At 40.6% G+C, this 24,921-nt stretch overlaps 1 protein-coding gene across 1 annotated transcript; it reads left to right on the forward strand.

Annotated features, from left to right (window-relative positions):
• The first annotated feature begins 12,521 nt into the window (after positions 1-12,521).
• On the forward strand, positions 12,522-23,691 carry LOC121881793 (beta-1,3-N-acetylglucosaminyltransferase lunatic fringe-like). Its single transcript, XM_042389502.1, has 8 exons — positions 12,522-13,293; positions 18,815-18,863; positions 19,229-19,331; positions 19,418-19,571; positions 19,728-19,813; positions 19,916-20,075; positions 20,182-20,267; positions 21,062-23,691. Exons 1-8 carry the CDS (start codon positions 12,922-12,924, stop codon positions 21,126-21,128), a joined length of 1,077 nt encoding a protein of 358 aa, XP_042245436.1. The 5' UTR covers positions 12,522-12,921; the 3' UTR covers positions 21,129-23,691.
• The last annotated feature ends 1,230 nt before the right edge of the window (positions 23,692-24,921 follow it).

A 24,921-nucleotide genomic window follows, 5' to 3' on the forward strand; every position in this document is an offset into this window, starting at 1 on the left:
GGTGCCATTTTCATAACCCACTCGCTCTAACAATAGCTTATTTTAATAGATCACACACGCTGCTCAGAATCATAACAGTTGTATTGCATGAGTGCATTTGTAAAGAGACTCATAGATGTGATATTATCCAGGGATGGAAACAAAGGTTATAATACTGTAACCCTAGTTCTATAAGCACAGGCAGGGCCCTCTACTGGAATCTACTGGACTCTACTGGACTCTATGGGTAATACTGTCCTCCAATCACGAGCACGCAGTCGCCCACTGAAATTTGCATGTGTGTTGCTGGCCAATCAGGACACGCCTACCAATTACATGTGTCTCACACAGTATATAAAGCAGCGTCTTGTCAGATGGTATATCTGATGGTACAACGTCGCCAGTGTTGTAACACCCAACAAGTCAAGTTGCAGTGCAAGTTGAAAGTGGATCATTCTCTCGACAAACTCTCAGGGCGGTGTTAGCGAGGCGAGGCTGTATTGATCTGCATGCAGAGGCAATTACTCAGAGACTATACATTATGATTGAAAAGCACATGATGCCTTTTAAATGGGATGAATGGTATGTGGGCTTTTGTTGGCTACTTTGAAGTGGGCTATTGCATCCCATTACTAGCTATATTGAAAAAAATGCTGGGATTGTGCTGCAAAAATGGTTTGAATGAAAACTTTAACCGAGAAAAAAAATGTGCCTTTTGTATTTTATGAATAAGTAATGATTAATCAACTATTTATTTGTTTGTGAGATTTCTTTTTCTTCCTTTTAATAATAAACACTATTCACAATAAATGTTAACCAACATTATTTTCTACTGCGAGAAAGTCATCACTGAATGTGCCACCACTGACTCAAGATGTTGCCACACTGCTTGAGCTAGCTAAAGTTAGCATGGCTCATATTCAAAGTTTCATCAAGCTGATGTTTGTTGCGCTGCATTGTCAAAAACATACATGGTTAACGTTAGATACACCAGGCTGCAAAAAATATACCATCACCTCGACATTGTAACATTTTCAGAGTCTGAAGATCCCTCCACCAAATGTTGCAACAATATTCATTTGGGTTTTAGAGATAACAAAGTGCATGGTGGGTAGTCACAACAAAAACTCATTTTACAGGATAAGGCTGGCAATATTCTCTATCGTTCTTACTCGTCAACAAATCTCATGTGCAGAGCAAACCAACAATGAATTGATCTAATTACAAATATTGTGTGTGTATCCATAACCTGATACACCTCATTCCTCAGTGCCGAAGACAGAACTTCACTAGCTTGTTCTGCAACATATCACAACTTCTTGACTTTGTACTACCTTGTAAATTTCTCAAAGAACTTCAGTACAAAGTCAAGAGGTTGTGTGATCCGTAACACAACAAGCTAGACACCGAAAGAGACTGAAAGGTGATCGCTGTTATTAGTCTTTGGAGCCGTTTCTAAATAAAATAACGAGCCCAAATTTTTTGTGGTGAAGGAACATGTCACCCAGTGCAACGATATGGCTCACTGACATGTTCTTAATAGTTTTTGGACCAAAACAGGGGTCTAAGGCACAGAGGAATACGATATATCAGCCTTTGGATACACACACTATAATTGTGAGTAGATAAATTCGTTGTTGGTTTGGCTTTGCACATGAGATTTGTTGACAATAAGAAAAATATTTTAAAAATCACCAGCAATGTGCTTCAAGCAAAGAGACACTAATTGTAAGTTTAATAAACACAGCGGTGTGATGTAGTTTGATAGAAATGTAGAGAGATTAGTCCTTGAAATTGTCTTTATTTGAGTTGGGAGCATGTAGACCAACGGAGGGTTTTAACTTAGAGACTGTTAACATTTCTTCTTTGTCTCTCTCTTGTTCTGTAACATTCTGTCTTTATTAATCAACACTCACCACGCCTGTTAAAGTAACATCTGTCAGCCTCGCACTTCATCCGCCTCTCTCCTCTGCACTTTGCCTCTCAGATACGCACACACACACACACATACTCAACGTATTACGCCATGTAACACACACAATGTACACAGCAGACTCATTAAGTTAACTGCTTTGAAATCTTGTGATCAGGGATTCTGCGCTTCAATTCCCCGCGGATCATACACTGTCTCCAACCGCTCCTGGGAGAAGCCTCTGACCCACACACACACACACACACACACATACACACACACACATGCAGTCGCACACAGAAACACACACACACGCTGGGTGGTATGTGCAGTTGTGATATCATTTAATGGACTCACATGGTCCAAGTTAATCAGCTTTGCGTAAGTAGCTGCTAGGTCATCCATGAAGATTTATTCCTGTTTTCGATTAATCATATGATTATGACTCGCTTTTTTCTTTTTAGTCTGGCAACTTATGTTCCTCTGAGTGTTTTATATTCATCATCATCATCATCATCATAAGCGGCAGCAGCAATAAATGACACTATATCAAGCCCAAGTATTATTGACACTGATAATTATTCCAGCCGAGCAGAAACAGACTCTTCGTTAGGACTTTAACCAGCGGGAATAGTAAGACAATACAAAGACCACACACACACACACACACACACATTCATATACACATGCACACATCTATACACGCACACATTGCACTACTTCCCAATTAACATATTGAATGTGCAGTATCAGTCCTTTTATCCAAAACTGAGGGAAGTATTTTAATGAGAAGCACATGACTGTACAATCCTGGTTAAGATGACAAGACTTCTCATAGCCACACACACACACACACACACACACACACACACACACACACAGAGAGAGAGAGAGAGAGAGAGAGAGAGAGAGAGAGAGCGTGCACGAATACCCCCACAGACGTACTGGAAATTGTCAAACATCCCATATAGCAAAAGGAAATGTCTCTTGTCTGAGGGTTTATTTATTCAGGACAAGAAACAGAAGGTCTCAGATAGATTAAAAACACACACATATTTCATTTTTAATGTGGTTTTAATTGCATTACAGTATGAAAACAGGGATGATGTGAAACACAAGTAGTGAACAGGGAACTTTTGGCATGTACACACAAACACACACACACACACACACACACACACACACACACACACAGTCGTCTGCATCCCTCGTCTGATTCGGTGGCTCACAGTGAATGGAAAGTACCTACCATGGCACGGAGTCAGAGAGGTGGTAAGCACAGACACAAGATGAGATAATGAATGTGCTGAACAAAAGTGAGCGGATGGAGAGAATCGAGAAAAGAGAGCAGGGTGGTAAAAATAGAGGAAATGAAAAAAAAAAAAAAAAAAAGTGTGTTGAGCCAGAAAAGAAGGCCTGTGTGCTCCATCCAGATTGTTTTTTATGAAAGGTCTGTTTCTCATTGGTTGTCCTCGGGACCCAAAAAAAACAATTTTCCTGTTAAAAGTTAATCTCTCTCCCACACACACACACACACACACACACACACACACACACACACATACACAAAGGCTCTGCAGGTTTTTCCATCATTGATAAAATGATACTCATCTCAGCACGTTGAGTGTGTGTTAGTGTTTGGCTCCATCCACACTGCCTCATTCTGTTATTGTGCAGTATCTAAAGTTGCATCCTAAAGGAAAACTTCACTGATCTTTTGACTATTACATTTTCAACACCTTAAAGCTGAAAGGTGGCTTGGGAAGACTTTGCAGCTTGCTTTTTTCATTTAGATGATAGCAGCTTGGATTCACAGCAGCTGCAATGAACAGCGAAAAAGAAACATTAAAACGTCCAAAGAAACTTCACAAACCAATCCTACAGCATAATCCACCTCTCTGCTTTTGATCCGTAGTCCATGATCAAATATATTACTTTCATGTCATATTGCATCGTCACTAGAAGCTCAGTTGGAAGTAGGGTATTTGACGATGATTATTAGGAACAAGCTGACATGACCAGATTAACCTGTAAGAAGGCCCTGGGGGGGAGGGAGCCATATTGACCCCCTCACTCTACATCCTCTGTACATTTTTATGAACTCTGTCATCTCAAAGTTCCCATAAAGTGTGTCTGCAGATTAAACAAAGGAACTTCATTATTGTTCCAGGCACGCAGAAGCTAACCAGCACTGTGCTTTGGTTCTAGTTTGCTGTGTGTCTCAGCATTTTATAGTCACACTGAGGCGTCCGTTGACTCTACCCGTCCTTCCAGCCGCACAGCTGGTGCCGAAGCCAAAGCCGTGGGCGGCTCCACCCATCAACGGACGCTTCAGATGGGGTTAAAATAACTCCCTGAGCGCTGACGTTGACCAAAAATGGCCCCATTCACCAGTGACAGCGGATTATCTGAAGTGAATACCAGTTTGGTAACCTCATGCCTGTACAGAGGCCTAAACTATCTCGTTCTGACTACATAAAAACAGTGAAGTAGTTTAGGACAGTGGTTCCTAAACTTGGGTTTGGGCCCCTCCAAAGACTCACGAGATGATAGATGTGAGAGCAGTGAGATGATTAATGAGGACAGAAGAAACTACAAAGTTCTGATACAGAAAATGTGCTTTCATTTTTCATTTTTGTCTAATCTTTAGCAAGGGATATCAGTAAGCTAACGTTAACTACGCAATAGTTCCACCTGATAGGACAACTAGTTTTGTGGTGCAGCCAGTTTTAATTTAGTGATGCGTGAATCTGCACTTTAAATATTTAGCTATAATGAGGCGAAATTTGAACTTACAAACAGCTGGTGAACTGGCACCTGGAAACTCTATCATAGACGCACAGCATTTTTTTTAACACAACAACATTTTAAAATACCTCGGTGTGGATGTGGTCTAAGAAAGAAAGCAAATAAGCAAATTTCCCAAAATGTTGAACTATTCCTTCAAATAACAATGCAGAAACCAGCCTGAGAGCCCCCACAACTAGGACCACAGCTTCTTTCCCCAGGCAATAGCCATATTTTTTTTTTTTTTTAAGATTCTTTTCTGGGCATCTTAGCCTTTCTTTGATAGTGATTGTGGAGACAGACAGGAAATGTGGGGAAAGAGAGTTGGGAAATCAGCTGGGAATCGAGCTGGAGACGTGCTGCTCAGGGTATTTGCGTCCATGTGGTATGCATCTTAACCACTCAGCTATCGGGTCGCCCGGCAATAGCCATCTTTAACAACGACAGTAAAAGACTGTAAAGATACCAACTCATATCTCAAATTCATATTGTGTAGGCTTTACTGTGTCTTTGCCTGTTCTGCACTATGTAGATGTATATAAATTTTTTAAATTATTCTGTTAATACACGTACCATTTATTTACACTCAAATTTGTATTTATATTTACATTGATATTTATTCTGCTATTTATATTTTGTTTTTCTGACAGTTTCATCATGTCACTATGCAAGTACATAGTCTACCCCCACTACACAGAATCTTTGTGATTTATGTCCCTTTCTTACTCTGTTGTGTTTATTTTTATGTTTATTGTTTAATGTTCATGGTTACTGCACTTCCTGTTAACACACATTGAATTCCTTCTGTTAACACATTGAATAAATCTGATTCTCATTCCTCTGAATTTGGATTCTGATTCATAGTTGCATTACTGACGTATTGTACTTCAGTAGTGCAAATTATCTTTTGCACACAGTGAACCTAGTATTTTTGGGCCTCTATGGTTCTGATGCTCCGGGGCAATTGTCAATTCAGCCTTACATACTGAACCTATAGATCAGCAGCTGAGTGTTTTATGCTGCAGGAGCAGTTTGAGAAGTTTTTATTTGATGTAACTCTGGGATTTCATTAGAATTAGTTGTAGCTGTGAATCTAAGCTAACAACAGCTGCTTGTCCTCCACAGAGCAAAACTTTTCAAAGCCTCCTTTCAAGAAAACTCAAAAGATAGATTTTTGAAGTTGTCTGTAGTTTTTTTAAACAAACACACTCGGGGACAAATACACAAGCAAATGAATTGTTTCCTGATCCTCAAGGGGTTTTTTTTCAGAGAAGAGAAAAGCTTTAATCAATATCACATTGTGGAGCAGAATCCCCTGACACCGTGACTGACGCCACGATAGCCGCAAAGCTCCGTCCCAGACTGCGACCTGGGACATATCTAACCCCCTCCTCCTCCTCTTCCTCCTCCCGTCCTACCCCGATCACTTGCTCTTTCCCTCCCTCCTCCCCCTCACCACTCCATCGTCCTCTCCTCTAGATGTGGTTTGCGAGCGATTCCTCGCTCTGGCAAGAAGAAAGGAAGAAATCATCTTTGTTGTTTGTTCTCCTTCAGCTTGCAATCGCACAGCTCTACAGTTCCTTTATTTCTAGGAATAACCACATTCAAGCAGCAGTTGATCTTCGATTAATTTAAAAGTGAAGATGAAAGTGACTCTGAGAGCCCAAGAATGTGTTTTTCTTCTGTTTGTGTGCGCGCGTGTGGAGCTCAGAGAGTGAGAGGAAACAGGGGGAAAAGTCCCAACTTGAGGCTTGGAAAACTGTGACCTTGCACTCTGAATCCTGCAACATATTGACGACGAGTTAAAAAAAAGGAGGGGAGAAAGCAAGGAGAGAGGGAAAGCAAAGAAAGGAGAGAGAAAAGAGAACCGTTATATTGCTCTAAACACAGAGACAAAGGGAAAAGACAACAGTACACACAAATTAACACAACTTTTGACAAGACTATAAATAGAGACGCTTCAATCCACATCCATTCAACAACCACAACATTCTCCAGATACACACTCACACACACAAACACAGCTCCGGCTCACACTGTGGCTGCACTGATATGGTTTAAGAGGAAATTAAAGCTATCATAAAGAGGGGAACTTGTAAGTGTGTGTGAACGCGAACTGCATGTGCAGCTCAGCTGTTGTTCTCTGCATGATCTCCAGCAGCATGAAAGTGAAGGCAATAAGCTGTTTGTAGCTTTGAAGGACGGGAATAAAGAAGTTTTCATGGCAAAGACGGACAGAGAAGGACGTAGAAAAGAGGAAATAAATGAGAGGTCTGGTTTTGCTCTTCTCATGCTGACTCTCTCAATATGTGTCTGTTTCTTTGCATTATCAGCAGTGTTACTATGTCGTGCAGAGCAACGGATCTGCCTCCCCTGTGATAAGAAATGCAGGAACTAATCGGCTATTGCGCAAAAACTTTACAAAGTGATCTGACCTCCACTTAAACTCGTAATGTCCTAGAAAAGAATCATTTTAGTGAGCAGCTAGACGAACCAAAAACAAAGCAACCTGCTCTCCATCTTTAACAAAATATCTGCAGGGATAACGTTTTAAACCCCCTGACAGCAATTACTCGCCTGTGTCTGTCATTACAAACTCATGTTCTGCAGTCAAACCCACAGAACTTTATTTTAAACATATGAACAATTCTAGTTTAGATCTCATGTCAGGATTAATTTTGGGAAAATGTGAATAAAATGATGTGCACTTGAGGTAATCGGAAACAGGTTGTGAACTCAACACCGACATATCATCACCTTTTAAGTCGATATGTTGAACTTGTTAGCAAACAGTTGCTTATTTCCACATCCAGCAGTTATGGAGCAACATTATCATTCATTTGGAGTCATGTTTCTGTCCACCTGGGGAATGCAAGTCCAATATTCACTCTCTTTTGGCTCTGTTTTTGGTCTCCACCAACCTCTGTGGCTCTTTAGCTGCTAAATGCTCCACTATGTTCACCCGCTAGTTGTTAACTGTGTCTGTTTGCTGTTTGGTGCTGAGCAGGTGATGTATAGTGTGTTTTAGAGCTTTTTCTCTGAAAACAGCTGCCTGCTGTGGCCAAAAATGACACTATATGAGCTGTGAGAATGAACCAAAACAGTAAAGTTGCAGCCGCACAGATAAACATGGAGCTGAAACTCACTATAAAGCTCCATAAAGACGAGAGGAGTTGAAGAGTTGCTGATAATTCTCTGTAGGTTTGTCACTACAAGCATTTGTCATTTGATACATTGTTATTATAGCTGTTTTAAAAACATGGTGCAACCATAAAAAAAATTGAGTCGTTATCATCATATACTTTCAACAAATGGAACAAGCTGATACAGACTATTACACTATCAGACAGTGTGCAATAAGATGGTTTTAACAACCTTGAACCAGGTTTTTGTGGTTTCAAAAGGGGGGGTTTATTTACCCAAAAAATGCAAAAAGACCAAAGCAATCGTGATTAATAACTAAATAGAGATTGACAAAACACAACTGGACTGGCCAGTTTAATTGACCTCAACAGAGACAAAACTGACCAAACTAATGACACACTGGCTGACCAAACCATTTAACAAACACAAGGGGTAGACAAAACACAATAATTAAATTAATTACAAATAAATACTAAAGAGAGAGTTTGCTTCTAACTCAGTATTAACTAAAAATCTAAACAAAGTAAGTCGAAATTAAACTTACAAAATTAACTGAAAAATACACAAACAACATCTACAAAGCCCCTTTTCTGCTGCTTAAAGGTAACAGAACTTAAGTGTTGACAGTAAAAAACTGACTATATGTGTGTGTCTCAGCTAGAAATTATGCATCTCAGAAATACTAATAATCTTCTGGAAAATCAAATTGTTGGCTATTTAATGAAATGAAAATTGTAACTAACTAAATATGAGCAAAGGTAATTCAAAATGAGAATGTGGAAAGATGAAGAAACCAGATATTTTAGTTATCTGCTGGTATGTGTGGGTGCAGCCCTTCACGCTACGTGAGTGGAAACAAAAAGGGGAAAACTGTATGTATATAGTTAAGTTAGATGTGAGCTCTTATCTGACACCATCTGATTATTTTGTATCTTTAAGTTTCTTCCTTTTCAGTGATGACTAAGTTTTCCAGCCAAACTGATGATTAGATTGTATGAGATACTGGAGGTCACAGTGTGAGTCACCATTTCAAAAAATACACAATTACAGTAAATGTTACAAATAAGTAACATATAAGTCATAGATCATTGAATGTTTAGTTATATTGCCAACTGCCGAGTTTCAGTGCTGACACACTGTTAGTGTCAGTTAAAGGTTTTAATGTCTTAAAACAAAATGGGAAGCATGGTTATGAAATGGTGTTTCTCAATGAGCTTTGATGCGGCAATAATCAATATTCTTATATTAACAATGGATCAAATGACTACATTTATGTGAAAGATTTCACTCTTTGTGACAGGGAATTATCAACTGACTCTGCTGTTCCTTTTAGCTCTGGATTTCATCAGTGTCTTCCAGCATATTGTGTCAGTTTTTCAGACGAACTTAAGTGGTATTCACTCAACTGAGTCATTTCCAGACGCAACAGGCAGCTGTTTTCAGGGAAGAAGGCTATGATGAATTCACTGTAGCCAACCAGCATAGTACCATTTAGCAGCCAAAGAGCCAGATATTTCCCTCAGAAGTTGGTGGAGACCAAAGACAGAGCCAAAGGAGAGTGAATATTGGACTTAGATTCACCAGGTGGCCAGAAATACAACTCCAAATAAATGCTAATGTTGCTCTGTATCTGCTAGATGTGTAAATAAGCATCTAATGTTTGCTGACACGTTATCAACTTATAGGGCGATATACTGTATGTCAGTGCACCCAAGTGGGCAACAACAATCAGTTAATGCAGGTTTAAGATCAGCTAAATACTCTACCTGTGTACGAAATCACATACTATGCACTACATACCCAATATGTGTACTATCGTTCAACACACTTTTGTGTGAATCAACACTTACCTGTAATTATCACGTCACTTCCTGAGAGCCTCCTTGCCGGTTGGAGACGCATAACCATGGCAGCCTGTGCCAACCATAAAGTCTGAACTAATTTAAAAAATATATTACGCTTTGCAAAGTGAAAACCTTATACTTACTCTTAAATTGAAGGATTATTGACATTACGCCAGTGCTGCCTTAGTTGCTGTCCGCCATTGTCTGTTATGTTGTTGTTGTTGTCGTTACTACTGCATTGTATTGTGGGATATTTATGCCGGCGTAGTGTCCAGTGCTTGCATACCATGTATAGTATGCATTTCACGTACTATTGGTTTCATACTATGGTTTCTGACATACTAAAAAAATCTCACATACTGTTTTAGTGTACTAAATAGCATGTTAATATGGAATTTCGGATGCAACCCATGTGATACAGTTGAAAGCTATTAAGTGAACCTTTATGTTAGGATTGTTTGGAGGAATTAAATATGTTAAAGGGGACATATCGAGCACATTTCTAGGTCTATATTTATATTCTGGGGCTCTACTGTAACATCTTTGCATGACTTACAATTCAAAAAACTCCTTATTTATCTTATACTGGCCCTTTATGCAGCCCCTCACTTCAGCTTCTGTCTGAAACAGGCTGTTTTAGCTCCTGTCTCTTTAAGGCCTCCCATCCTGATGAGACCACTCTGTTCTGATTGGCCAGCTCTTGGAAGCTGCCCCTCGACAGATCTCTGGCAATTTCAGAGGCTACATCAATAAACTATTGTAGTAGGATTTCATTATTTTTTTCATTCTTTACAGGAAATTTAAACTTCTCAAATACATCTGTACATTTTCAATGTGTGTGAACAATGCAAACAACCTATGGAACCTTAGCAACAACCTTAGCAACAAAGACTATGGAACAGATGGCCAGTTGTGGGCATACGTGAACAATCTGACATCAGTTCGATGAGGGAGTAGAGGTGACTTTGCAAACAGAGCATTCAGAGCAGGCTGAAGTCCTCGCTTTTGACTTTCAGGGAGCATGTCTAAATACATTCCAACTGAAGTTTTGGACCTTTGACCATGTTTGACACAGACATCAGACACCATAACAGAATAAAAATAACAGAAAATCACAAAAAGTGTCTCTTTTATATTCAGTAAAATGCACCAGTTTTCTATTATGTGTAAGGATCTGTGCTCCGTTTTTCTACAGTGAGTCTTTAATATCCTCATCATACTTCGTGGCACTTTCTAATTTTCTCTCTAAAGTTGACCTAAATTAACTTTTAGTCTTGGTGTGGCATTTGTATATTTTCTCAAAATGTAACATTATACTTACTTTGCTTGAAGGACCAGCACAGATATGCAGCACAGACAAACCGCACATTATTAGAGAGGAAGCATTCCTCAGATGGTTGGTGGATCTGGCAACCTGCATGGCTCCTTGGCACGTCTGTATGTGTCTGTGTGCGTGTGTGTGTGTGTGTGTATGTGTGTGTCTCTGTGTGTGTGTGTGGCATTGGCAGCACTACACACACTCCGATGTCACGGTCTTCTTCAACATCTGTCCTCTTGAAGAATGACCCGCCAGGCTTCCTCACAGAGGAACTCCAGGCACGTTGCTCTCAAACTGCTGCTTTCATCTCAAAACGCCTGTAACGTCCTGATTTATCATACACATTACTCTTCATAAGAAAAACCTGCCTTAACGGTCATATTTTATTCCTAGCATCATTAGCGAGGTTGTGAATAGTGCAGCATAAGACAATATAACCCCAGGGTTTGCCTTTAAGAACCATTTTTCTGGGTTTGGCTTGTTTTTCTTTCCTTTTTTTAACCAGAGACACATAAAAAAATGTACAACATTCACATATGTGCACAATAACAGTTGAACCTATGAGGCATAAAGGAGAGAGTGACTATTTAAAACACATTTTGGATGTTGCGTGTGAATGGCTGATATGAAGGCAGTTTATCAAAAATATTCAAAGCCCAGGGTGCAATTTATAACAATTAGACTTTGTAATCACACCCACAAAACCACACACACACACACACACACATTAATAGAGACACACCAACACATATGGGAGATTTTGTTAAACAGCGTTCTGCACAACCATCATCAAACACCTAATGATTTTTTGCAAGAATGGGGTTCATCCTTCTTGTAAACTTCCGCTGACTCCAAGAATGAGTGCAACCGAAACTTAAAGTCCCCTTCCACTCAAAAATGTGTTTTGCTTATTCTGGATTGCTCAGCAAAGGAGAAGTAGTAGATGTAATGTAAATCATTTTTATGAGATAACTGAACTTTTTTGTGAGAAAAAAGCCATATGAGACACAAATTGATACTTTTAGCAGTGTTTTTATCTGTCGTAAAACATGTCTGGAGGGGATCTTTAACTTTCAGTGCAGTTATCTGGTTTATCAGTGAAATTTATTCTTCTACGTTGTAGACCTCCATTGTTGTTCAAAACCTGTTGAACTGGGCGACGTGTTTCTTCGCCCTGAAGGCTGTGGTTATGGTAGTTTATTTAGAGACGGATCTAAAGCGATAAGAATGTAAATCAAGCATTTCCCTACGTCACACACCACTACGCATGTGTGTTTACAGCGTTTCGCTAGCTTGTTGTGCTACATATCACGACCTCTTGACTCTGCACGGAAGTTCTTTGAGAAATTTACATTGAAACACAAAGTGCTGAAAATGTGATTGCCGTTAGTCTTTGGAGCCGTTTCTAAGCAAACTACAGTAGCCATTGACTTTGGGTTGAAGGAACCAGTGCAACAGTGTGGCTCATTAACATGTTTTTAACGGTTTTTGCACAATAATGGAGGTCTACAGCACAGGAACAAGAGAGGCTTTGGATACACACACAATACAATTCATCGTTGGTTTGGCTCAGATATTTTTTGACAATATAGAAAAATATAGAAAATCGCCAACTTTATACTTTAAGTTTTATTTCATGCTTGCTTTAAAAAGTTAAGCCAGTACTTGAAGTTGCCATGTGGATATTCATCCACAGACCCCGTCATCACTTTGCTGGTTCATCCCGCCCACATTGAGCGCTCAAACCGGCCATTGGATCCACAGCGCACCGCCCCGCCCCCTGGAGGAGCTTATAACTTGACTGTAAAGTAAAGAGTCACTCAGTTTGAGGTTCAGAGGCAGTGCAGCTGTGTAGTTGAGTCAGCACTGTGGAGATGTGGAGAAAATAGACCTTTTCTGACCACGAATGAAGCTGTAAAATCACCCACACAGTCACAATGTGGAAGCCCGCCGGGGCATCAAAATGCACCTCCAGCTCAGCGGGACCCCGCGCTGCCGCCGCCGCCGTCACCTGTCTGCTCGTGGCCGGGATGCTCGTCGTCACTGTCGGACACCCGAGCAGCGGAGACCCGGAGGAGCCTCCTCCTCCTGCTGCCGGCGCGAGTGGAAAAGTTTTCTCGGCGTATTTCAGGAAACTGACCCGAGAGAGGAGAACGATAAGCGGACCCCAGCGGAGCAGCAGCCCGCCCGGACCGGTGGAACATCTTTCCCCGGGTGACCTGCTCATAGCGGTGAAAACCACCGGGAGGTATCACCGACAGAGACTGGAGCTCCTGTTGGACACATGGATCTCCAGAAACATGCAACAGGTGAGCCAAGGGATGTAAAGATACCTGATATGTGTCACTGGGAAACAAGTTGAATTTCTTAATGCAGTTAGAGCCATATGATAAAGGAGGTACATTAATAATAAACAACATTTTGAAACAGTTGAAGGTTTATAATATGTTACTTTGTGTCACAGGTGATACATACCAGAAAGGATTTTGAACTCACACTATAAGTATTTTACCTCTTGATCATCATTTTTCAGCTCTCTACCAAACATAAACCAGTTGTGATCCTGTTAATGTGTTTTATCAACAGTCTACTGTAGTATCCAGTATTTCATGCAGGATACAGTAAGTGCTGATAAGTCAAGTTAGAGCTCATATATCTAATATTATAGCCAAAAGACAGACCCAACATCGAGGGAAGTTGTATCCAGTTAAAATCAAGATTATTTATATTTATTAGTGTCATCCAGACCAGACCTTTACCCTTGTTTCCTTCCTCTCCTGCTGCCATTGCAAGTTATAAACCCCGTGAAATGCGACTGGGTCCGCCGGCTCTTTGATCCAGCCTGCCAGTGAATTGTGAAGCAGAGATAGAGGCCTTTGTAATGTATGAGAGGGAGATCTAAAGACTAACAGGCCGACCACACTGCTGCTAATGTGTTGACCTAATCCAAGCAGGGGGACATGAGGAGGAAGGACCACAGGACTCATCAAGGAGTCTCAGTGGGATGCAGATTTGTTTCAAGGCTGCGAATACAACAGAACAATTGTTCAGTTGTTAGTTCAGACTGTCAGCAACATGCAGGGACTTAGTCTGGATGATGAAACCAGATTCAAACATCATAAAAACTGAGACGTCATGGCTTTGAAAAGAGGAAGTAGAGAGAGTTTAATGCCAAAAGTGCTCTGTAGAAAGTTTTCAGAGGTGGAAAGTAACACCTCGAGCACAGTTTTTTAAAATATTTTTGTTCATCTTTCTACTTCTACTCCACTGCATTTGAGAGTGAAATATTTTACACCACTAGATTTATGTGATAGCTGTTCTTACAAGGGCTGCAACTACATATTACACACAAAGAGCATCTTTTTTGTCCAAGGTTAAGTGTTTTCTGTGGTCTCGGTTTGTCCAGTCAACAAGTCCAAAACCCAAAGATATTCAGTTTACTATCGAATATGACAGACAAAAGCAGAAAATCTTCACATTTGAGAAGCAAAAACCAGATTAACCAGACCAAATCGATTAATTGACTAATTGTTACAGCTTTAGTATACTTAGTAGTTACTTTTCAGCTAAAGATTTTACCAGGGATGCAACATTTTCTCTGTAAAATGACAGTAAATATTGAATAATGGCCACAGACCAAGGTAACTCCTTCAAATGTCCGACCAACAGTCCAAAACCAAAAGATGTTCAGTTTAGTGTCATGTATGAGAGAGAAATACATCAAATGAAGCTGCAACCAGAGAATATTTGGTATTTTCAACAACAGGTACATGGATCAGGTACATTAAAATGCTGCTTATGCCTCAAAGCGAACTCTAAACCAATAAAAGTGGCCATTCTTTAGTCTAACTTTTACAATATACATGTACAGTTACACTTAATCGCTCATATTTCTGTACTCAAGGACTATTTCAAATCAAGTTTTCAGTATTTTTCTATGCTACTTTTTAAGAAGTCTCCTTCCACCACTGATCATGTTAGAAACCGTCTTCACAAGTCCAGGATTAAACCAGCGGTCCTGTGATCTGAAAGAGTTACAACACGACCGCTGGATTTCGACGTGGAGATGTTGATACAGGAGGAGCTGCAGTCACAGAGCCTTACAGATGAAACAGATGAGATCAAATGGAATTAACTGGCAGCTTTTTAGGTCTGAATCACAATGCCGAATGAGTCAAGGATGAATCTGTTGCTATAAAACACATGGGACTGTGGTAAAACTGCACCCAGCGGCTTCAAAGCTCGTAATCGAATGCAGACGTTGAGTGTGGAATCGTACAGCGGTCGTTCTGATTTCCATTTAAACCTCAGTGTTTGAGGAAAGGACTCGTTCAAGCCTCGTTTCAGACTGTTGACATGTAAATAAAGCTCATGTAGGGGGAAATCAGCTGGTGTGCGTATGTCTGACGGATTCCTGCTCCTGCTCTCACGGTCAGGTATGTGTAACTCTACCTGTTTCCCAGACACACCTCTATACTTTCAGACTGCTGAGTAATGGAAATACAGCAGCGTTTGCACACATACACACACACACACTCTCACAGTGTTACCTTCACAGACACACAAATGCCCTGGGAACTCACCAGATTTCTCATGGGAAGTTAAAAATGTGTCTGATCACAAGAGTAAACACACACACACACAAACACACCACTTTCTCCTGCTCTGTTGGTTGTTGTTGTTGCCGCCGTTTCCTGTGCTATAAAGCTCAACTCCTGGCGAACCACCGACCCACGACACACCCCCACCCCCCCTCTTTTTAAAACCACATTTTCTCTTCCGTCTCACCCCCCCTTCCCCCCCACACAAACACACCCTCCCCCAAGCTTTCCCAGTGTGGTTCATGCATACACTGGTATCACACAGACACTCATACAGATGCAGAAGCTGACTGCTCTCGAGGGGCTTAAGGAGCTCAGAGGGGGGAAAAAAAAAGACTTGACATAAACTCACAGCTGGTTGGACTCTCCATTTTTTTTTCAGTCACTCTCTCTCTTTCTCTCTACCACAAGCAGTGATGTGATCATACAGTACTTGCACCGAAGATTTATTAGTGAATTTGTGCTGCATGGCAGGCGGGTTGTGAAGGGGAAGCCTCTGAAATTGGTCTTTCCTCCGAGGCAGCCATACTGTGTTTTTGTTATTTTGTCTCTGTACTACAGCGCATTTCATTTGTAATCAAACTATAATCTCTAAGTACTGATTCTCAGATTTTGTCTTGACGCATAGCTCCCCAGTTTTAGGAGACAGAAAGTAATTAGTTAAGCTTTATTTAATCAGGAAGTCTCATTGAGATCAAAATCTATTTCACAAGAAAGGTATGAGAGCAAAATGAATCACAGGTTATTCACACAAGGCAGCCACCGCACACACTAATTAAAACAGACACCAGTATTATTAAAAAAAATACCAGCAAGAGGATGATTAAAGTCCCTCAAGGCAATGAGTGTCTTTAACTTCAATTTGTTTTGCGGTTCATTCCTCCAGTATTGAGGTGCGTTGTGCCGGAAACCAGTCTGACCAAGTTCATCTGGTGTAAGGGAATTTAAAGTTAACCAACCATGTGATCTGGTCATGCTTGTTCACATCAGGGCTGTGACTAACTTTTTTTTTTTTTTAATCGATTCATCTGTTGAAAATTGAAAAATGTAGATCAGTGTTTCCCAAAACCCAAGATGCAACCTAAAGTGTCTTGTTTCATCCCGACCAACCGTCCACAACCCAAAAATATTCAGTTTATTACCACAGAAGACTAAACAAACTAGAAAATATTCACATTAAAGAAGCTGGAACCAGAGATTTTAGGGGATTTTTTTCTTAAAAAACAACTCAAAACGATTAATCAATTATCAGAATAGTTGCCAATTCTTTTTCTGTCTGTCGGCTAATTGATTGATTGACTAATCGTTGCAGCTATTGTTTGAACTCAACTGAGGATGTTAAATATCAGTACTTTAGATAGCATGGCCTCAAGTAACTGGACAAGTTAACATGAACTTTGCAATCGATCACCGCCTGAAGTCTTCGACTCTTGTTATCTTCCCCGCTGATGTTCTGCCAAACCTGCAGAGCAGCGATCCACTACGGATCAATGTGGTGATTTGCCGCCGTCTTGGCATCTAGGTTAAAACGATTTTTTAGATGTCTGGGACACATATAACTGTCTTTTTAACAACAATGACATTATTTTATTCCAGTGGGAAGCAGAATGTAACTACACTTTAAAATACAGCCATTAAAATATGGTAGAAACAACAGACATCTAAAAACGTTCAGTTTTCAACCAAATTTAGAGTTTTAATCTAAACTCCCAGATGTTTTTCGGCGTGCTAGTGGTCTGGCTCTATGAATGGGAATGTCAGTCAGCTGCTCCACCACTTTGGTACAGACTGAAATACCTTGACTGGGGCTGCAACTAACGATTACTTTCATTATCAATTAATCCTTCTGATCAATTGATCACTCAATCAGTCTTTTCGTCTATAAAATGACAGAAAATAGTGGAAAATGTTATAATTTCCCACAGCTGGTCATGTTTTGACCTACCAGCAGTCCAAAACCCAAAGACATTCAGATTAACATCACTTTACACAAAGAAAACCATAAACACTAGATTTGATTTGGAAAAAAATTACTAGAACGATTATTTGATCATCAAAATAGTTGCCGATTGATTTTCTGTCTCTCGATTAAGCAATTAATCGACCAACCTTTGCAGCTCTAATCTTGAAGAGGATTGGATAGATAGTCATGAAATTTGCTGCATACATTCATGTTCCCATGAGGATGAACTGTAGTGATCCCTTTAATTTTAATCTAGCGCCACCATCAGGTCAAAATTTCAACTTACCAATACTTAAGTTTATGAATAAACTACTGTCACTCCCATCAGCCTCAGCTGTACGTCGTGCTTATTGCTTATAAGCAAATGTTAGCGTGCTAACAGGCTAAATTAAGATGTTGAACATGGTAAACGTAACACCTACTTAACATCAGCATGTTAGCATTGTTGTTGTGATGTTTTGCATCGTAGCATGTTGATGCTAGCATTTAGCTCAAATCACCACTATGACTGAGTGCAGCCTCACAGAGCTGCTAGCATGGCTGTTGGCCTGCAAATCATTGAATATGGTCTCGTACAAGTAAAACCGCTGCTCGGGTGGATTGAGGTCATGTGATTGACTTGGACAGACAAGAACGTTACGCTATTTGGCCATCTTTGGATACCTGTCTGTGCTGTAAGTTTAGGATCATTATGCTGAAGGACTACAAGCGCTACACTTCTCACCCGACGTGGATGTAAACAGCTTCAAGGTGTAGCTGAGAGTCAGCAGTTTCACCTCATCTTCAATGTTTCCCTTCAAATCTTTTGTCCTGGAATACAGGGCAGACTATTTACAGACTGCACTCTCCATGCACCCTGAGTGTGTGTTTACTTCCTGTGGAAAGTGGAGGGGTCTGCACGGCTTCCTGAGTGCGCAGCGACCCTCAACCCCATCACTCATCACATAAACACCCATGTAGACAAACACACACCACAGGGTTGCGACCAGCTGCTCCGCCGCTGATAGACGTGCAGCTTACCTTCGTCCTGGCCTTCATCCAGTATCAGCATTGCTCGCCACTGTGTTTTTTCGGCGGGTCAGCGTGTGTGTGACCAAGGAAACACATGGAGCTTCACCTGAAACCGTCATCCATGAACCGTGATGGCGGAACAGGGCAAGCTTCTGTGATCCCTGTGTTTTTGTTTCCCTGCTGGTCAGTAAAAGGTGCTGGAATAACATGACCTCTGTGTGTGTGCTTTTGTGTTTTGCTTTTTTTTTTTCACAGACGTACGTGTTCACCGATGGAGAGGATGAGAAGCTGAGGAAGAGGATGGGTGAGCTGAAAGCACACATGAACGCACATAAACACATACACACACTCGCACAGAGCGGTTTTGCTGAGTAGCAGCCGTGTTATCTGCAGACTGAGAGGCAGGAAAGCAGGAACCAGGCTGCTGACTGGGCAATACTGGGTTTCCATGAAGTGCAGGAAGTCACTCCAGTTTAATCATGAGGCCTTTTCCTCATCTTACTCATGGAATTGTTTTACTTTCAATGAGGTATTCTTTTCACTATCAGACACATTGTGCAGAAAAATGTGCAATCGCGACATTTATTAGGGTGTTTTCATGCAGTCATTTCAAACGGCTTTTTATTCCTGTGTCATGCTCGGTTATTGATTTCTGTTTGTTATCATCAGGGGCTCGCCTCATCAACACCAACTGTTCGGCGGCGCACAATCGTCAGGCTCTTTCCTGTAAAATGGCGGTGGAATACGACACTTTTGTTAACTCTGGCAAAAAGTAAGATACAGTCCTCACGTGCAGCACACACAGTCATACATGCACAGAAAGAGCTGTTCATTAACTGCCGGCGTCATGTGTCGCAGGTGGTTCTGTCACGTCGACGATGATAACTACCTGAACGTCGGCTCCCTCCTGAAACTCTTGTCTCAGTACAGTCACACGCAGGATGTTTACATCGGCCGGCCCAGCCTCGAGCGACCGATAGAGGCCACGGAGAGGCTCGGCACCGCTGAAATGGTAAACTTGATGATCCACCATGCAACTGAAAACACCTTTTTAAAATTTAAATACTGTACTCTCCACTCATGTAGCCATGCAGGTTTAACGGCTTCACAACTGTCCTGTATGATTACAGCACCGTCGTTCATGCTGTATATGTGTGTTTGTGTGCAGAAGCAGGTGCGTTTCTGGTTCGCCACAGGAGGAGCAGGGTTCTGTCTGAGCCGCGGCCTCGCGCTGAAGATGAAACCCTGGGCGAGGTAAATCCTCACTTAAAGAAGAGAATGAGTTTTTTTTTAAAATTTATTTAACAGCTGTTTCAGCTTCATCATCACATCTCCTCTTCCGCTTTGTCTGTCTAGTGACGGCACTTTCATGGCGACAGCTGAACACATCCGCCTCCCTGACGACTGCACGGTGGGTTACATCGTGGAGGCGCTGCTCGGCGTGAGCCTCATCCGCTCGGCGTTGTTCCACTCCCACCTGGAGAACCTGGGACTGGTGTCAGATGTACACAACCAGGTACACGAACGCAAAGTGACACAAACACGACGGACAGAACAACACGGCGATCAGGATATCAGCCACTACAGATATTAAAACCCTGCTCTTGTGTTTTTTTTATCAGGTGACTCTGAGCTACGGCACCGTGGACAACAGCAGAAACACTGTTAACCTGAAAGGATCATTTTCAATACATGAAGATCCTACAAGGTAAACATTTTATCAGTGTGTATCAGTACATGACATGAAAAAATACATCAATAATAGACTCTATGATATGAAGACTCTAAAGAGGAGATCATTGAATAACCAAAGAAATAAAGAAACGGGCTGGACGGCGATTCAGTAAATTTACTTACCCAACTTACTGCCTCCAACACACAAAACATCACCAACTCTTAACGATTATCTAGAGTCCTTGTCTGTTTTCATCTGCGTTTTTTTTGCAATAGTCCAAACTATTTCTTTAAAGACGTTTCTTTCTCTTAGATATTTATTTATTTTCACCCACTCACTCTTTTTCTTCCTTCTGTCCTTGTCTCGGGTTTTTCTAGTCAGTCATTTTTATCATTGTGCGCTGAAATGGACTAATTGCAGTTATTTCTGTACTTCATCAATAGACGGTGTTGCTTAGAGGGTGGGGGGGGGGAGCGCACGCAGGAGACGGCAAGCCTGTTGGGGGGGGGGATGGGTTAACAAAAGAAAAATTCAATATCTCTTTAAACAATCAGGAACACATACAGTGTATTGTATTTGTATATAGTTCTGACACAGTCTTATACAGCTGCAGGACACGCTTTAGTTTTAAAACGTGTGTACTACAATTGGACTTTATGTAAGTGCTTCATGTTGTGTATATTTTACTACTATGACAAGTTTCCTGGCTTTGTTCATTGTGTGTGTATGAATGTGAGCACACGACTAATTGTATTCGCAGTCTTATTTTCAAATCCCCAGTTGGCGGCTTCCAGGCATTGTGACACTCATTTCCCTCTCATTCTCAGGTTCAGGTCTGTGCATTGTCTGTTGTACCCAGACACTCCTTGGTGCCCGAGCCCCCATCGACTTTAACACCCATCCAGAGACGGCAGACGGAGGGGAGGGGAGAGGAGGGGGGGAGGAGACGGTCTGATAGAGGAGAGCAAGTACATGTCTGACTAGACTTGATTTTCTCTGATGGGAGAGGAAATCATTGCAGAAAAAAAAAGAGTAAATAAAGAGGAGTCCCACTGCTACTCTCCTCCCACTCCAACGCTGAAGAATCTCTGAAACATTTGGACACTTTCCTCATGTTCAACTAGCAGTCGGACTATTGGCAAGGAATACCATTTTATTTGTTTGACACGTGACCTCTGACCCTTTGAACTGTTGCTGGGTGTCAAAAAGGCCACAAAACTACAACAAAAGAAGACTAAAAGTCAAAATTCTTGGATGGATGTAAAATAGAGAGACAACTTTGCTTCGCTGTGGGGCAAGAACTTTTAAATTTTTTGGCCTGAGGGTAGTGCCGGAGGAAAACGTAAGTGTTACCGAAATCAAAAGGACTTAATCAGAAGTGATTTTCAGATGGTTGGAAAACGTATTAGGGGGCCCGTGTCCAATTATCTCTGCAACTTTCTGACAAAGACAAACATTCAAGTTCTCTCTCTTGTTCTCCTTTTTCATTCTTAACACTATGAAAGCCTTCGAGGAGAGACCGTCTGAAAGAGTGCACCATTATCCACAGTTTCAAACGATTATCGTGTCTTTGTCTTTCTATGATGCCAGGCTTTTCACCCAGCCTTCCGAGTTCTTTTTGATCATGATCCGGCTCTTATCCTCTGTGCGGTGGCCATTTTAGGACATTTCCGCTCTAAATGTAGGAATGAGCCTGTCAGACCCGCCTCATCTTTCTTCCATCTAAGCTCAAAATCCTTCAGCTTCAGTGGTCCTTCGTCAGTTTCAGCTCTCATTTGTTATATTTAGTAGGTCTCTGGTTCTAGCTGTGCTTTGGGCTTTTGGGGCTAGCGTGTAATGTTGAGGCGTAAAAGGGTAATACTGGTTTATTACGTCTTGTTTCTTACTTTCATATGTTTGGCCTTTATTTTTATCAGTTATGATAACATTGAACTCGATCTGGGAACCAGCAACAAAAACATTTGACAGGGCAAGAAACACAAGATGATAAGACACTTTGTGAACAAGCCAACAGTTAACTCACATTATCTAAAATACTTTATTTGGTTGTGAAACTGAAAGTGAACACACATGAAATGTTGTAAATAATCCCTCACTGGACAAGAAAACTGTTGCACACAACTACGGTAAGAATGTGAGATCTTAGCAATTAACTCGGTGAGAACATGTTAGATGCAGAATGTTATTATTAAGGAGCAAAATTATGGCCCAAATTATGAAAATAAGATAATAATCAACCAGAATTATCCTTAATTAACTTCAGTGGAATTTTTTTAGATGAAGATTGATATCCTCGCACATTTCCTCTCTTCTCACTCCACTTCTTCAGCTGTAAAAGATCATTTGTCTGAATGTTTGTGAATATTTGACTTGGTTTTCTGACCCTGCGCCCCTAGAAATGCAGAAGAAAGGATCATTCATTCACCGATTTATTTTCTTTTTAAGATAAAGCAAGAGCTGAGGACTCTGAAAGTAATCCAGACTCCATATCTGAAGTTCTATCTCATCAATGTTCAGTATTATCCTCTCTCTGAAGCATATTATCACGACTGAGCGCTTTTATTTGTGCTGTTTGCAATTCATCATATGATAAAAAAGGAATAGTTTGGGACATACTCTTGTTCAGTACTATTGCCAAGAGTCAGATAATTAATTTGATACAACTTATTTTTAAGTCTGTGATAAATATGAAGGTTCAGCCAGCAGCCAGTTAGACAGCCGTAAAGACCGGAAACAGCTAGCTAGCTCCGTCCAAAATAACCCCTGTAAGACCCCAAATTATAATTTTTACACTTCGGTTGTGTGTACAAATTAAACAAACAAGATATAAAATGTTAATTAGTAAGGTTTAGAGTTGCTGGTAGGTGAATTTTGTTATTTTAGACGGAGCCAGGCTAGCTGTTTCCCCCAATTTCCAGTCTTTGTGCTAAGCTAAGCTAACCGGCTGCTTGCAACAGCTTATATATTTATCAGACAGTCATGAGAGTGGACTCTATCTTCTCATCTAACTTTCTGTATGAAAACAAACCCCAAAATGTCAAACTATATTTTTAAGAACTCTCTATGGACTAACGTCATATCCCAAACTCATCCAGTGAGGTCTCTGTTACAAAATATTCTTCACAAGTGGTGGACATCATCTGTCTTTGTCCATTTTAAATGTGTGGATTATGATTATTAATGATGTTAGACTGCTTTTAAAATGCAGTCTAACAAAGATATCCCCTTTGAGGTTTTATTGAGAAATGACTCATGTTGGGTCGTCTTCTATTCTGTGCATTGAAAGCAACAACGGTGCCGCGATTTAATGAAAGTTATTAAGTTAAATTCTGTCCCTTTTTTTTGAATGAATGTATATGATGAACTGTTGCTTCTAAAGCAGGCGTGCTCTCTCCAGTATCTGGACTGTATGTAGAGATTATGGTCGAAGTTAATAAAAACAGTGTTTGAACAAATATTTAAATGTGTTTGTGTGAGATTGTGTGCTGTGATGATAGCTTGGGGGATTTTAAATGAGGTTGTGAGGGACACCGTTCCAACCTTTCACCTCTGACCTTGTTTATGAGCGGTTGGGTTCCTGTCTGAAGACCCCTCCTCTGTACCCGTAAGCCCACAGAATTCCACCGCCCACACACAAATACACACACACTGAAACAACAGCAGTCCTCTTATCTGATCAAGCCATACACAAAGCCCTGGAGAGATAAAGGCAGAACCGAAAGATTAGCACAAACTGTGTTTATCTGTGTGTTTTGTGTGTGTATGTGTGTATGTGTGTGTGTGTGTGTGTCATGGCCTCTCTCCCACTGTGATCTCAGAGATGTCAGGCTGTGTGGACCACGGGGAGCACTTAAACTAGCAGTTACATAGTAGTGAATTAGTTATGCTATTGAGATTCAAAATGCTACTGACAGCGACACCTGCTGGCTGCATGTGTTACTGCAAAAAGTGAAAACAACTATATTACAAGATTGGTTAAAGTTCCCCTTCAAACATGTTTTTTTAAGATACTCTGCTTTGAATAATCATTTTTGTCTGATATGGTTTTTCCACAAAAACGTTCAGATACCTCGTTAGAATCCTTGCAATTAAATCTACTTCTTCTCTCTCATTGAAAAATCCAGGATCTATAAATATACAAATATTTTTCATTTTAAAAGTTTCTTACTTCACTGAAAAGTCTATTCTCAGTGTACGGACCACGATCGGCTCCAAACCTCTCGTGATGTCACAAATCATGCTTGTAGGCACAGTGAAGCTCAAACATCCGACTTAAACATTAAAGTCCCCTTCCACCTTTTTCAAAAACAAACCTTTGAGCAGACGGGAGCTTTAAGTATAAGGAGTGAACTGCTGCTCGTCCCTACACATTCATTTAATCTCTATAATAATAATAAATAAGCTTTTTTATGAAGCGCTTTACATTGAAAAGTCAAGATAAAACAATTCAACAGAATATAATTGAATCATTAAAGTACTATTGAAAGCCACTAAAGTGCAGAGAATTGATAAAATACACAACAGTAAAATAATCAAATAGAACAGATAAAACATACTAAAGTAAAACAAACAATGACTTTAGTAAATGATGCTCATTCAACAAAAGTCTTTCAAACCTTTTCTTAATAGGTCAGAAATCTGTTATGTTTGGACTGTGAAAACATCAAATAAATCCAGGAATTTATTG

Source organism: Thunnus maccoyii, chromosome 2 (assembly GCF_910596095.1).
Source record: "Thunnus maccoyii chromosome 2, fThuMac1.1, whole genome shotgun sequence".
Taxonomy (NCBI): Eukaryota; Metazoa; Chordata; class Actinopteri; order Scombriformes; family Scombridae; genus Thunnus; species Thunnus maccoyii.